General features: G+C 27.1%; 3 protein-coding genes across 3 annotated transcripts; 1 reads left to right on the plus strand and 2 right to left on the minus strand.

Moving 5' to 3' along the window:
- Positions 1-301: 301 nt before the first annotated feature.
- Positions 302-601, plus strand: OCT59_021673 (Pre-mRNA-processing-splicing factor 8; the record flags this gene model as incomplete). The annotated part of the gene is made up of 1 exon (XM_025309686.1): positions 302-601. One exon carries the CDS (start codon positions 302-304, stop codon positions 599-601), a length of 300 nt encoding a protein of 99 aa, XP_025165101.1.
- A 7,235-nt stretch (positions 602-7,836) lies between these two features.
- Positions 7,837-9,815, minus strand: OCT59_021674 (uncharacterized protein). The gene has a single exon (XM_025322879.2). The coding sequence runs from the start codon at positions 9,767-9,769 to the stop codon at positions 8,165-8,167; it is 1,605 nt and encodes a 534-aa protein (XP_025165099.1). The 5' UTR covers positions 9,770-9,815; the 3' UTR covers positions 7,837-8,164.
- Positions 9,816-11,451: 1,636 nt separating this feature from the next.
- Positions 11,452-12,882, minus strand: OCT59_021675 (uncharacterized protein; the record flags this gene model as incomplete). The annotated part of the gene is made up of 1 exon (XM_025328806.1): positions 11,452-12,882. The coding sequence occupies one exon, from the start codon at positions 12,880-12,882 to the stop codon at positions 11,452-11,454; it is 1,431 nt and encodes a 476-aa protein (XP_025165098.1).
- Positions 12,883-16,891: the final 4,009 nt, after the last annotated feature.

The following is a 16,891-nucleotide window of genomic DNA, read 5'->3' on the forward strand; positions in this document are numbered from 1 at the left end:
GCTAAATTAAAATATAAACTAAGAAAAATTGATAAAACAAGAACACTATATGCTCACACATCTTAATTTTATAATTTAAGGATAGTATTACTTTTCTGAAAAAAAAATATGTTGAATTAGAATATTGCTCACACATCTTAATTTTATAATTTAAGGATAGTATTACTTTTCTGAAAAAAAAATATGTTGAATTAGAATATAATTACTAGGGGAAATTGATAGAACAAGAATACTATATGTTCACACATCTCAATTTTGTATCAAAATTAGCAACAAATGGAATACTTGCTTAATTAGTTTGATGTTTTATTTTAGAGAAGCTGTTGTACATACTCGCAAGCTTTTGGACATAATTGTGAAAGCAGAAAATAAGATTCAAACTAGATTTAAAATTGGTCTCAACAGTAAAATGCCTAGCCATTTTCCAGTACACGTTTTTTATTGTCTAAAAGAATTGGGTGGTTTTGGAATGTTGTTAATGAGATATGTGCTTATTCTTCAATCAGATCTACGCTGGAGTAAACAAACAGAAATACAGATTACGCATTTTTGTGCAGGAATATTACACGAAGAAGATCAATTGATTCCTAATCTTTTTTAATATTTCCAGCTGTAGGAATCTGATTTCATTGATTTCTAATGTGTATAGGCAGAATATGCGCTTAAGCATCAAGACCAAAATAGAAGATTGACACTTGAAGATCTTGAAAATTTTTGGAATAGAGGATTATCTAGAATAAATACATTATTTTTAAAAGATAAGTATACCCTTATATATGATAAAGGATGGCAGATTAGAAATGATTTTAAATAATATCAGGTGTTAAAGAATAACCCATTTTATTGGACTAGCTCGCATCATAATGGTAAATTTTGGTCACTTAACAATTATCATACTGATATCATTTAAGCACTTGGTGGTAATACATTTAAAGAAATGCCACTTAACAATTATCGTACTGACATTATTTAAACACTTGGTGGCGATACATTTAAAGAAATGCTTGAATTAAGCTAAGTATACAAGCTCAATATAATACAAAAGTAATATAAAGATTAATTTTATATTTGTCTTATTTACTAAAACAAGTTCAATAAAGTGATCAAAAAAGTGGTTACTAGTATAACTTATACTTGTAATATTTATGAATAGGCAATTGAAGTTTTATTTGATAAAGAAGCTAAAAATATGTCTTTGAAATATGCTGAATTAGAATATAAGAGAAATTGATAGAGCAAGAACACTATATGCTCATACATCTCAATTTTGTAACAAAATCAGTAACAAATGGAATACTTGCTTAATTGGTTTGATATCTTATTTTAGAGAAGCTGTCATACATACTTGCGAGCTTTTAGACATAATTGTAAAAGCAGAAAATAAGATTCAAATTAGAATTAAGATTAGTCTTAACAGTAAAATGCCTAGCCATTTTCCAGTATATGTTTTTTATTGTCTAAAAGAATTGGATGGTCTTGAAATGTTGTTAATGGGAAACGTGCTTATTCCTCAATCAAATTTACGCTAGAGTAAATAAACAGAAATGCAGATTATGCATTTTTATACAGGAATATTATATGAAGAAGATCAATTAATTTCTAATCTTTTTTGATATCTTCAGCCATATAGGAATCTGATTTTATTGATTCCTAACATGTATGGGCAGAATATGCGCTCAAACGTCAAAAAGCTAATGCTCAAAATAGAAGATTGACACTTGAAGATCTTGGATAGAAGATTACCTAGAATAAATACATTATTCTAAAAGATAGGTATATCCTTGTATATGATAAAGAATAGTGAGTTAGAAATGATTTTAAATAATATCAGATGTTAAAGAATAACCCATTCCATTAGACTAGCTCGCGTCATGATAGTAAAATCTGGTCATTCAACAATTATCATACTGATGTTATTTAAGTATTTGGTGGCGATAGGGCTCTGATCGGTTTCGATAATTACTGAACTGAACTGATCAGTTTCGGTATCGGAACGATTTCGGTATTTTGATTTACTGAACTGAAACTTTTGGTAAATTTACCGATCAGTTTTGGTAATTTCAGTTTCGATATCAGTTTTGCGATTTACCGAACTGAATTACTGAACTGATACTTTCGGTATCAGTTTCAGTAAATTTTACTGATCATTTCAGTAAATTTACTGAACCGATTTGCTGAACTTTTCACTTTTTTTTTGATAAGTTTTGCAAAGTTTTTTTTGATAATTTACTAAAAATGTTGCGAAATGTTCAATTTATATACTTCTTCGCATTATTTTTACTAACATACACTGGTAAAAAAATGATTTATCCTACACATATCTTACACATATTGGGTACTCAAAATGTAGAAAATCATACACAAATAATACACATATCATACACATATCGGGTACTAATATATATATCATACATATATCAGGTACCTGATAGGTATACTATATATATAAGTACCCGATATGTGTATGATATGTGTATTATTTGTGTATGATTTTCTACATTTTGAGTACCTGATATATGTAAGATATGTGTAGGATATGTGTAGGATAGACCATTTTTTTACCAGTGATAATGTATTTTAATAAATAGTTTATTTAACATTTAACAAGTAATTTGTTTAACAATAATTATGACAGTTTTAATATATTAAAGCCATTTTTTATTAGTATTAAATTAAAATTTTATTAAAATTGGATTAGACTTACAAAAAAAAGTAAAAGAACGTTAATAAACGTTCTTACATAAAGAAAAATTAAAAATCTGCTTCCTCCCTTTGAAAATACTCACCACCAGTCTCTATTTCTGAATTTCAGGCTAAAATCTACAAAAAAAATTAGTAAAAAAATGTTAATAAACGTTCTTACATGAAGAAATATAAAAAACCCCACTTTTCCTTTTAGAAATACTCACTGGTCTCCATTTTCAAGTTCCAGGCTAAAATCTACAAAAAAAGAAGTAAAGGAACGTTAATAAACGTTCTTACATAAAGAAAAACAAAAAAACCCTCCTACTTCCCTAAATACTCACCGGTCTTCATTTTCGAATTACAGGCTAAAATCTACAAAAAAAAGGAAGTAAAAGAACGTTAATAAACGTTCTTGCATAAATAAAATAAAAAAAAACCCACCACTTCCCTTTTTTAAAATTACTCATCGGTCCCCATTTCTGAGTTTCGGGCCAAAATTTACAAAAAATAAAAATAAAAGAATGTTAATAAATGTTCTTACATAAAGAAAACAAAAAAAACTCCTTACTTCCCAAATACTTACCGGTCTCCATTTCCGAGTTGCAGGCTAAAATCTACAAAAAAAAGAAGTAAAGAACGTTAATAAACGTTCTTACATAAAAAAAAACAAAAAAAACCTCCTCCTGCTTTCCCCTTTAAAAACACTTACTGATCCTCATTTTCAAGTTCTCAGGCCGAAATCTGTAAAAAGGAAAAAAGTAAAAGAACATTAATAAACGTTCTTACATAAGAAACCCCAAAAAAACTCGCTTTCACCTTTTAAAAATACTCACCGGTCTCCATTTCCAAGTTCCGGCTAAAATCTATAAAAAAAAAGTAATAAAAGAACGTTAATAAACGTTCTTACATAAAAAAACAAAAAATTTTTAGAGACACTTACCCGTCTCTATTTCCAAGAATCAAAAAAAAAAATATTTTTTTTTTAAAAAAAATTTGTTCACTACCGTAATTAGGTGTAGATCGGCCAATTAAGTGATAATGGGTGGGAATCTATCTATGAAATCATGATATTAATAACGTTACCTCAAATAAGCCACAAAAAATAAAAAAAAATTTTATTGAAATAAAATAAGGTGCACGGCAAATTTCATAATACTCAAATGTATAATGAAAATTTGAGTAAGTTCCATTTTTGCTTCTAATTTTTTAAGTTTGAAGTGGAACTGACTTTAAGAATGCTACTAACGTTTTTTTTCTAACTTTTTTATAGAAACATTATGAACGCTATTTAGAATTATTTTTTAAGACTGAATTTACAGGTAATGCCATAATGGAAAGGGAATAAGTAGATTTATTTAATAAGAAGCATTTCTAATGTTTCTGTTTGCTTTTACTTTGTAGGAAATGTTGGCCAAGACGAATTAGACTTACACGGTGCTAACTTGAATCCTGCATGCATGTTGTATTAAAGAAAAGGGAAAAGAAAGGGTTTTTTTTATATTTATTTAATGAGAAACGTTTCCAACGTAAGTAATGAGAAAGTTGACAAGTAGGAGTTTCGGAGGTTTCTCTTTTATTCTTTTTTTTGTTTTTTTTTGTATTGGTGGGAATGGGAATTCTTATTTTTAATTTAATTTTAACAATTTGCTTTATTACCTTGTATTTCATATACTGTACGAATATATAGTACATATGTTGCTAAACTACTAATAAATGATAATAAAAATTTTTGTAATAAAATAAAGTAAGCTGGTGTTTTTTGAAGCATTCATTTTAAGGTAATCAGAAAGTACTAAACCCACAAAAAAGAACCATGAGTAAGGTTCTATTGTCAGACCACATATAGCCATAAAGATTTTGAGCGCAAAGGGTGTTTATAATATTATTCAATGAAGTATTAGTTGGAGAACGCGAGACTCAGAAAATAAATTTTCATAGCCCCGCACCAATCATTTATTTAAAAAAACATTTCACAACGTTTTTAATAGAAAACGTTGCAAAACGTTTTTAATAGAAAATGTTGCAAAACGTTTTTAATAGAAAATGTTGCAAAACGTTTTTAATAGAAAATGTTGCAAAACGTTTTTAATAGAAAATGTTGCAAAACGTTTTTAATAGAAAATGTTGCAAAACGTTTTTAATAGAAAATGTTGCAAAACGTTTTTAATAGAAAATGTTGCAAAACGTTTTTAATAGAAAATGTTGCAAAACGTTTTTAATAGAAAATGTTGCAAAACGTTTTTAATAGAAAATGTTGCAAAACGTTTTTAATAGAAAATGTTGCAAACCGTTTTTAATAGAAAATGTTGCAAAACGTTTTTTATCTGTTAATTTAATTTAAAAAAACGTTTTACAACGTTTTTTTTGATAATTTAATAAAAACGTTGCGAAATATTTTTAAAACTGAACTGATAATGAATTGGTAAATCAGTTCAGTTTTTGGTAATTACCGGTCGGTAATGGTATTTATGATTACTGAAACTGATCAGTTTCAGTAATTAGCAATACCGTTACTGATCAATTCAGTTCAGTTTCAGTTTTGGCGAAAAACCATGCGAGCAGAACTGATCAGCGCTGATTTGAACATGAAAAAAATGATGATGATAAAAATGTTATCTGTCAAAAATGTAAATGAGAAGATTTAGATGGTGTTAATATTTTACCAAATTTTACTTTAGACATAGAATTTGTTGAAAAAATTATCTCGCATAAACAAAAATCACCATTTACTTACCATAATTTGCTATATACACCAAGACAAGGTATGTATATGTTTGCATCATTTTCATATTAATCTATCCTAATATTTCACTCTTTTATAGTAGGTATAGGTAGAACTATGTTTTTGATAACTGAAGGAGATGGAGCTAACAGTTATGAAGGAATCGATCTCAGCAATCCTGATATCTGCAAACGTGAGCAGATAATCCATAAACTTGTAGAGAAAATTGAAAAAGTACGTTTTTTACTTGTTTGAAATGCTCCACCTATGTTTAGAAAAACCTTATTGGCCCAACTATTAGATCAACACCTAATTAAAAATTTCAGCATACGAGTCATTCGCATTTCCATCTTATGGATGAGCAATCCTAGTAGATCCTAGATATTTTAGGTGAATTTTGACGACTTATAGATATAACTTGAGAAAAATTTTAAAAAAAGTGTATTCATATTAAGACTATATTTATTGTCAATGTCCGTATACGTGTTTATCTCTTTTGAATTAATTAATACATTCTAATATTTTTGGATATTAGATGTTTTGATGCTGCCGCGTTAACTTAAGATCAAGTTTCTTCGCATCATAATTGGTAATGTCTTTTGGAAAACGATCAAGTGGTATCAACAGATCGGTAACTTACATATTGTTCGTTTTATTACATATTTACACAAGGATGATGGATCATACATCTGCAACTCGTACAATAGATGCACTCAGTATTCCTAGTAGAGAATATATGGAGTATAAAAGATGTGCACTTCACTAAAGACGAATATGAAGATTACTTTTTATGCTTTTGCAAAAAATAATTGAAGATGAAAATGATATTAGATACTTAAAGGAGTATGTGCATAATACAACAGCTTGTCATTCTGGACTTGTCACGTTTTTCATGAATCATATTAAGGATCATTTCTCCTCGCAACTGAAATATGATGATAAGTTGACATTTGAAAAGATTTTCTTGTACTTAAAGTTATATAGGTTTATAAGGATAGTAGATGAGGCAAGTGTCTTAATTTCATTTTGCACTAGGAAAAAGGATTATATCATTGTATTTATTAATCCTGTTTTTGCAGGGCTTTTATGGGTATTTACATATGTATAATTTTACTTCAAAGGAAGTAGAACTTTGTGATAGGGTACTCCGAGGATCCATTGATATCATCAGACAGTCATATAATACATCCAGTAACACAACAGAAAAAGAGAAGAGGTTAGTAACATCAAAAAAAATTTTAAAGTGATGGCATATATGTTCCTATCTTTAAACACACAAAACAGTAGGTGATTATTGATATTTGAAATAGTAAGATGAAAGCTTCAGGACCAGAAAAACATAGAAGAAATAATATTTATATTATTTGTGCTAAAAATTTTGAATCTGTTCAGCTAATATATCATAATGAAAATAAAGAAAATTTGTTAAAAAGAGTGATTAAGTGCAAGAAGTACTTTCAAATGGATTGTTTAATGATTTCTTTTAAATCAACTTTTATCCTTATCCTAAACCAATGTCTTATTACTACAAACAAATACAACAATTTACTTTCTATTATTAGCATTATTTTTAATTATATAACTAAAGTTTCTGAATTCTATGTCTTCTTCTTTATGCTATTCCTCTTACCCTAATTTCTTCCCTTATTCTAATAATCCCTTATCCTAATTTACCTTAATCTCTCTCCTTACATTAATAATCAATTTGCTTATGTTATTTTACATAATAACAATAGGCTTTCATACATACTTTCAATAACATACTTAAAAACTTTTATAGCTCTCTTCCATTTGGAAGCTTGATCCTTAAATTTGCCTATTAAAAAAAAAAAATTAGGACCAAAAAGTTTTAATCGTCAAAAATAATGTAAGACAAACCTCACTAATAGTAACATCCAAAATTTTCCATATCAGTTGTATTCTTCAAATGTAAAGTTAAGGGTTTTCCAAATGTTTTGCAACAACAGTATGAATATTTATAATGCAATGTCCAACCTAGCTAAAAATTCTGGTCAATGTTGCCTTTCCAGTCCCATATTCCCATATTCTTTACAAATAATATCATTGATCTTCATAAGGCTGAAGAATATTTCGTAATTGCAGGTCAAGGAATATACTTGTCACTTGAAATTTCACTTCAGGTCAATTACCTTTTCATTACATTTGTTCTAATACAAAGAATAAAGATATGAAAATATCAGCGCGATCTACAATAGCAAATACGTGATAAAGAACTTGACATGCAAACAAACTATAACTCATTTCAGGTACGAAACAACACAATCCACATTCTTCATCCTCATGTATAATGTGACGATTCAAGCATACGAGGGTTTGAACGCAATTTTTGATTGTTGGAGGAACAGTGATTTGAGGAGGTGGATTAATTATTTATCTGTTACATCGATCGACAGAAACACGCGATCATATTGTTCAGGTAATCACATATTTATTAAGAAACTGATGAGCCAATATACACTGTACTGTACATATAAAATGAGAAAATTGAAACCGACTAACACGTTCAAAAGACTTAATAATAACGTGGATTGTAGTAAGAGTGCTAGGCATACTGAGAATGAATAATCAAATACATATTTTAAATAATGAAAAAATTCAAAAACTTCGGGAAAAGAAATTGGAAATGACATAAATGAATCATAAAGCATAGAAATCTTATTGCTTACTATATTTTTATATTTAGAATTTGAAGTTTAGTGAATGAATTGAACAAATAATTTATTAATGTTATAATAATTAAAGTTTTGGCCGTTTTGAATCATCTAAATCACCAATATAGAAAGTTGCCAACCTCTTTTTGGCTTTATCAGAATGAATTGCGTTAAATTCTTCAGAACAATCAGTACCGGCATTAATAAGAATAGCGGTGGTACCACCAGGATGAATTGGAATAAATTTCGTACAATCATAAACTTTTTTATCAATAATAATCCAACAATCTTTTTCATTATTATGTTGTTTAACTTGTTCCATCGTATACTTTGGATCTTTAGATGAAGATTCACTTTTAGAAGCATTCGCAGGAGCATTCGCAGGAGCAGACTGTTTTTGTTCTAGTTCATGTTGTCTAACCATCCAACCACCAGGATTATTACCAGCTTGAGTTGGATGTTCAAACCGCAAAACAACATCTTTTCCATAAGTAATAACATGAATTTTTACTCTATAATGACAATTATTCATCATTCCCATTAAATTCCAAGTTAAATTTTCTGGTTGTGTATTTTGAGAACAGTCCCATGCTCTAACCCTAATTTCTGAACTACGTACAAAACTATGTGTAGGAATCTTTAATGACCAAAAGGTCCAACACCAAGTTCTACCGTTTCTTTCTTCAAGATCAAATAAATCTGAAAGCAACCAAGTTTTACCATCATCTAAAGTTACTTCAACACGTGTAATTTTACGACCTCCACCACTATAAGCGTAACCTCTAAGAGTATATTCAGAATCACTTGAAAAGCTCGAAAATGGAATAACTTCATCATGTGCGGGAGCTGCAATAGCAGAATTAACGTTTAAATCATATATAATATAATTAGGTATATACCACCAATTTTCTTTATTTGCACGTTCAGCATCTACATTTGGTGGTAATACACGATTATCATGAAAGTGATACCAACTATCAGACTCTTTATTAGTTACTGATATCTTATCAAGCCATTTAACCATACGACCTCCGATAATTCCAGGAATTATCATACGAATTGGATATCCATGATCTGGAGTTAACCTTTTACCATTTATTTCATATGCTAACATAACATCCTTTTCTTCATCCATTGCCCATTTTAAAGTTATACTTGTTCCATAATATCCATTTGGGAGTTTATCAGTTCCTCCAAAACAAACGTAACGAGTTTTTTCATAATTATCATCATTTTTTACTCCCGCCAGTTGTAAAATATAACGCAATGGCACACCTTTCCATATTGCAGTACTTACAGCTGCTGCGCCCCAATTAAATCCAATCGTTTTTTTAACCATATTTTGTTCTTTACGACGATTTCCTGCGCAACAAAATGTTAAAGGAAATTCAATATACGGAAGTTTTGCAATATCATCCATTGATAAAGTAAGTGGGTTCGATACATCTCCATCAATAACCACTTTATGAGTATCCCAACTAAGCTTCGGTACAGGTCCATGATTTCTAACATAATGTAGAGAAGTTGGAGTTATAAAACCTTGCTTCAATAATAGTGGTAAAGGGGCTTCACAGTTAAAAGGATGTTTTCCTGTCAACCGTATAAGTTCTGGATGTCTTGGAATCCAATTATCAGGAGTTCCAATATCGCGAGGATCGATTTGCTCTAAAACTTCCGTTTGTTCAGCCATTGTTTTTAACGAAAATACATGAAATATTACCAGTAAATTTATAAATGCAATTCATGCAAAATTATCTTATCATTAATCTTATCGTTCCCCGACAAATGATTGTCTATCTTGTTACACGGATTAAATAATATTATTTGAGTTTATGTTTGTTAAAGTCAAACAATGTACTGTGCTTATTAGAAATTCTCATTTATAATCGTAAAAAATTTTTTTTTCTTTTAAGAAAAAAAAAAAACTGTTACCTATCATCAGCCGCCATTATGATTCCTGATAAGCTAAGTTTTGCTCCCAAAAAAAATATTTAGAAAATATTTTGTTTATCATATGAGATCAATAACTTCACGCCAATATACTAAATATAGTTGATTCGAATACCAAAAACTGCAAAGATCAAAAAAAAAAAAAAAATGTAAGAAAAAGAAATGAATCATAAGACTAATAAATTGGATTTTCGAATTAATAATTTGATAATAATCCCTCTTGCGGAGAAAATAATTTTCCTAATTAATAAATATCATGGTTTTTTTTTTCGGAATTCTTAATCGTAATAAACGGTATCGTTGAATCCACTCGTGTAACTTATAAGAAATTCAAATCGTGCTACATAGATCCGTTTTTTTTGAATATCGTCTCACAGACAGTTTATTTTGTTCCGGTTAGAATCATTAATATGCAATAGATTATAGATAAGTAAAATGTCTTGTTTTACATTTTCTGTTACATCAAAATATTTATTTAATTTGGACTAGTTTATTATGATATCGTGTTTCTAGAACTGTTCTAGATATGTATGCCTAAAAAAAGAAATCATAAACAAAAATGCAAATCTATAAAAGATTCAATTTATCTAATTGATTAGGAAAAAAAAATCAAAAAGTGACCCTAAAGAGTTTAGGATAGTATGAATCACGGACTTATCAGATACGGGTAGATTTTTCACCTATACGCACTGATAATCTATAAGTTTTCCTATTGAAGGATAATTCATTTATTATTTGGTTAAGAATTAATGAAGTCCGTTCTTACAATAAAACATACTAAAATTGCTAGTCTACCCCCTTTTCAGAGGTTCCACTTTTATGGAGTATCTTACCTCCTATAGTACATATAATAATATTATGTTACAAAACCCTAAGATAACAAATTTGATTGTGGGGGATTGACAAATGACGAGCTATTGGTAGAGCGATCCCGTATCGGATCGGATGAAAACGGATCGGATGGCCATCTATCCAGATGTTCTGTTTCCGAAAGATCAACTGAAAAGACGAAATTAAAAAGAAACAGCTTTTTGCATCTCTAAATTTTTAATTTATTTTGCACATGACAATTGGTTCATCATTGTGCAGGAATAATATTTTTGTGTTAATTATAATGTGCCACAAAAATCGTATTGTGAAAGTGAAAGTGATCATATGATATTGATCCAGAATTTTTTTCTAACGACTTTAAATTTTAAGAGCAGATGTCACTTTTAGGTCTAGTGTTATTGTTAAAAAAAATTGTAAAGAAAAAAAAGAACATAAATTCATATTTTATTAATATATTAAATATACAAAATGGATTTATTGGATAACTAATAAATTTATCAAATATTACAAATATTATAAAAATTATAATTTAAATTGATGTTATATGCTTATTTGCCTTATTTTAATATCTTATAATTAATTAAAGAAATCTCACTTATTTTTAAAAGATATTTCAATATTATTTTTATCAGAAGTAATTCTAAAATTATAATCATACAAGTCACTATACTCGTTACTATTAGTAATAGATCCTCTACAAATAAGACCAGCCCATTCAATAACACCATTCGGTACTTTTAGATCGCTTTTGTAAATTATTAGCCTGCATATAGATCCTATAATAATCATTATTACGTATGTACTTATTAAAAAAATATATACAGGATGTATCGAAATACATGATATATTTAATTGTACGGGTACTTCTTTAACTGTTGCTGTTTGAGTATCTTTTATGGTCATATACGATGCCCAATGTTCTGGTGTTAATTCGTATTTTGAAGTATCATCACCATTTATAACTGCTAAATTCCACTTTCTTCCGACGAGATCACTTATTGTAATTCTCATTGATTCAATAATTTGATCTAATACATTGTAACCTCCATAGTCACCTTCTTTAAAACGTTCCATTTCACATGTATACGCCTTTACAACAATGGGTACTGATACAATTTCATTATTCATTTCAACATTATCTGGATAATAATGGATTCTGGTCGATTCTGGCACTCTAAGTGTCCATATCCTGTTCATATATTTGGTTCCAATTAAAGAAAAGTTTCCTCGAGTAAACTCTTCTACTAGTGAAATAAAAGCACCATTCGCCCAATAGGGATTAGTACCTTCTGTTCTATTATAATATATATATGTTCCATATGTTCCTCTTGTATAATTATAGTCAGTATAATTGTGACCATCAATACCATTACGAAATATGTATTCTGCGTGTATCTCTGGCAATGCTTCACGTAGACCAGGTATTCCAGCAAATATAGAAGTGTTCATATTTACTTGAGTTATTCCAGATTTGTAGGGCAAACATGAACTTTTCCAAGTATAAGGATCAACATCAAGGTTAGGATTAAATTTCCAACGATTATCTTTCGGGACTTGACCTACTAATATACCATCTGGTACACCACTTTTGTTTCTTTTATTCATCATTGCTTCTATTTCAGCACCGGAACCAAGTGCTGATCTATGATTAGCGTTTGCTATTTGTGCTTGTGACATTAAAGTAGTTGTTTTACATGTTTCAACATATTTTATGGTATTTACAACAATAATTCCATCAAAGCTCGTGAGTATTAAACAAATTATAACCACTGTGCTGATAGTTGATAAATATACCATACGTATACCCCTTAAGCGTACCATTTTATAAACTTCCACTATATTGGTCGGTGTTATAGTTTCCAAAATAGGTACTTCGCCGACATTGGGATTCTTAATTAAATTTAATGCCTTAATCCTTACGACATTTGATACGAAAAATATCCATCCAATACCCAAGATACTTAGGATAATCGCTGAAATGGTTTGTACTTGGCTTAAAGTAAATGTAGTATAAATATTCATCATGAAATGAATATGTGAATTTCTCTTGACCCGAAGATGTCAGGTTTTTATTAATTTTACCATTTCACAATCTGGTAAAAACAAAAAATAATTTTGGAGTTTTGGCGATGTTTTATTTACGTTTTTGAAAACGAATGAATTTACACAGAACTTTCCAAAGAAAAATAAGGTATAAGAAAAAATAATTGACCATACACCACATTACTATATTACTAATTATTATAACTTCATTTTGTATTTCAAAGAATACAATGATTTGAGTATTTAATTCTGATCTACTTCATAGTACATTTATTCATTTGAACGTTCTTGTTAATGTTGCGTTTTTTACTATGTTACATGTTATATGTATTATAGTACAGACATTATTCAGTATAGCTTGTACTTGGTAACAATTAACGGCTAATTTCCGGATTAAATATTAAAGGGGCTATTAAGGTTTTACCGAGCAACATTATATAAGAAAAAACAAAATCTTTAAAGGATAACTTCATGTAGCATAAATGGATTTAATTGGATAAGTACAAAGGTTTATATTACATACTATAAACGGAAATAAGTTACCAAATTTGACGGAATATAACGCGAACTTTAGAGATTCGCGAAAAAATATTTGATACATAATATTTGATACATTATAAAAAATATCATAAAAATATGCAGTATTAAAAGTATTTATAAATATTGTAGTGATTGTAGATATAAATTGTGTTGTCATTATTACGAATGTTACGTCCAAATTTACCATTTTACCCTGATAGTGGATTCCATACTGTAAATTATTGAAAGATCGAAAAATAGAATCAAATTTTCCATTGTTTGTATTAGGAAAGGTTGCTTTTTTGGTTTTCATGAACTAAATTATTCAGACTTTCATATTTTTAGATAGCTCTAGTTTGTTTATGTCATCTATATGTTAAGAGAAGTTTGTAAAGTTATTTTTTATTAATTTGATTTCATTTAATAAATATTTATTTAATAATTAAGTTAAAAAATTGACTTTTATAAATAAACTTGCATCTAGTAATATTAGCTCATTAGATTTATCTTATTAAGATGAACCTAATAATAGTAACTGCTTTTACTAAAAGATGCTAATCTGTTGACATTTTTCTAATTTGCAACTGATCTATTACACTTAGAGCAGTGTTGGGCAATTGGACAATTTTGGACAGTTTTGAACAGTTTTGGACAAGTTTTGGACAGGGTTTTGGACAATTCTCTTATGTCCAAAACCTTGTCCAAAACCTTTAAAATTAAAAATTGTGTCTAAAACTCATCATTAACTTAGAGTATATGGTTACTATTATTGGATTTATTTTAATAAGATGATTTTAATAAACTGTATTTCATATTTCATCTATTTATGATTATTAGATGTTTAAAATTTTGCTTAAAAGGTCAGTACTTAGCAGACAAATTTACCTGCTATAATATTTGTAATACAAATAATTCATTTATTACATTTATTATACTGCTTATTCATTATCATATATATCTGTTAATATTATTGTAAAAGCTACTCTACCAGTTATAAATTGTTAAATATCAGTAATAAAAAAAATTAAAGAATTTTATTTTTTTCACATTTTTTGTATTTCCTATAAAATTAAAAAATTTATTTTTGAAACATTGTTAAAAAGTATATATATAATTGTATAGTAAAATGTATCATTTATAATTCATATAGTTATAAACTTACAGTAAATGGATTGATATTAATTTGTATAGTATGAGGGATTAATATATTAAAATGAATTGATATTAAATCATATAATTAGAAGATTTGATATCAAAACATATAGTACAAAAGATCAAAACAAATAGTAAAAAGAATTAGATTTGCCATTAGCTTATACTTTATTAAATTAAAGGCTTTTGAACTTAATTTTATTGAAGTTAAAGAAAAAGATGGTAAGAAAAATTGATAGGTACTAGTTTATATGCAAAGATTTTAAAAATTGCATATATTTTACATTAGATATATAATTATTTATATTTAATGAAAATACCAATTTATTTGCTTATTACTATAAATAAAAATATATATACTGTATATATTACAAATATATTGTAAAGCTATTCCTTAAACTGTAAGCAATTGCGGGCAAATTTGTCCGCAATTTTACCAAATTTCAGCTCTCATTTAATTTTATGAAAAATAAAGCAATTTTAATAAAATTTTTTTCCAAGATAGTTTAAATTATATATTGTGCAGCAATTATTATCATTTATTAATTATATATCAGAAAATCAAAAATTACCCATTGGTCAAAAGTTGTATTTTAAGATAATCACAAAATTTTAAAAAACTTTGCACTTAACTTTGACGATTTCATTGATAATTAATTGTAGCTATATAAAAGCTTAATAGAATATGTAGAATTTGGTATGAGAAACGACTTTTGTTAATATGATTTTGATATTTAAAAGTAGGATTTTGACTTTATATAGAACCTTAATGAAAATTTTATTATGCATTTTAATTATATATTCATAACAATTGATTTTTTTTATTTCTATTTTGTTTATTATAATGCAAAATTTTTATAATAAAAATAAAAAGCTATAATAAATATTCAAATAGAGAAAAAATATGGTAAGAAAAGTTTAAATTTTATTATATAAAAATTCCGATACTATTTTTGCAGGTTAATTTCTAATCCAATTTTAATGATCAACTGTATATCTAACTCATACAATTTATGGCCAGAATGTAGATCAATTTAGCTGCAAAATTATGTGACGATCTGGCCAAAATTAAAGAATTTTTTATAGCGTCATTTATTCTAATTTAGAAATTGTGGGCAAATTTGCCCGCAAAACAGTTTAAGGAATAAGTAAAATATTTCATTTTCAAACAAAGCTTACTTTTAATAAATTTTTAAGATGCAAATCTTTTAATATTACTTTAAAGTGGTGTATATTTTTTTATTATAAAATAAATTATTATAGATTATTTACTGAATTTGAAATAGATTATTTATATATAAAAAACCTATAATTCATTTTATAAAATTCTATATTTCTAATTATAATTTTTTGTAAATCTATTGAAACAATAAGGTAATTTCCTATATAATTAAAACTATATGTGATGCTGAGGTGATTGATCAACTATGTAAATCAAAACTATATCAGATAAGCTTAATTAAACTATTAATTAGAGATTTTTTTTAAATCATAACAGATACTTAATAGAGAGTCTTTTTTATATAAACAACAATAATAAAAGAATACTTTACAAAAACTTTAAGTTTTTAAGTAATATTATTTTGATATTATTTTGATATTGATTCAATATCAATTTAATATCGATGTAATATTAAAATAAAATATTATCATTTTAATATCAAAATGATATCGAAATAGTATTAAAATAATATCAAAATGATAATAGAAATGACATTGAAACAATATATTTAAGTTTAACTTAAAAATGTTATTTCAATGTCATTTTAATTATCATTTCAATATTATTTCAATATTAATTTAATATCGATATGATATTGAAATAATAATACTTTATTTTGATATTACATCGATATTAAATTGATATTAAAATAATATCAAAATGATATCAAAACAATACCATTAAAATAAACTTAATGATATCAATTCTATATTGATTAAAAATATTAAGTTTCTGTAAAGTAGTTTGCAAATTTTTAGAAGTCTAGAGTAGACTTTTTTATTATTTATTACTTTTTTTATAAATATTCATTTTCATATATACCTTTAATAAAGTTATATTAATTATTTTGTATTATTATTCAACCTTCAAATTAATATTCTATAAAACCTTTTTTTATATTGATATATATTATTATCCTGTCAATGATTAAAGCTAACTGAAAAACTTTAACGCTTTAACAGGTTAACTGAAGTTTAACTTAATAGGAGAGTCTTAAGTCAATCACAAAATAATCACATGAAATAACATTAGATGTTCAGTTAAAGAAAATAGGTTTTTATTAAAATAATGTAAGATTTTAGATATAACAAAAAA

This window comes from Rhizophagus irregularis, chromosome 30 (genome assembly GCF_026210795.1).
Source record: "Rhizophagus irregularis chromosome 30, complete sequence".
Taxonomy (NCBI): domain Eukaryota; kingdom Fungi; phylum Glomeromycota; class Glomeromycetes; order Glomerales; family Glomeraceae; genus Rhizophagus; species Rhizophagus irregularis.

Coding starts and splice junctions, on each gene's coding strand:
- OCT59_021674 (XM_025322879.2), bottom strand. CDS start 9,769: ATGGCTGAACAAACGGAAGTTTTAGAGCAAATCGATCCTCGCGATATT.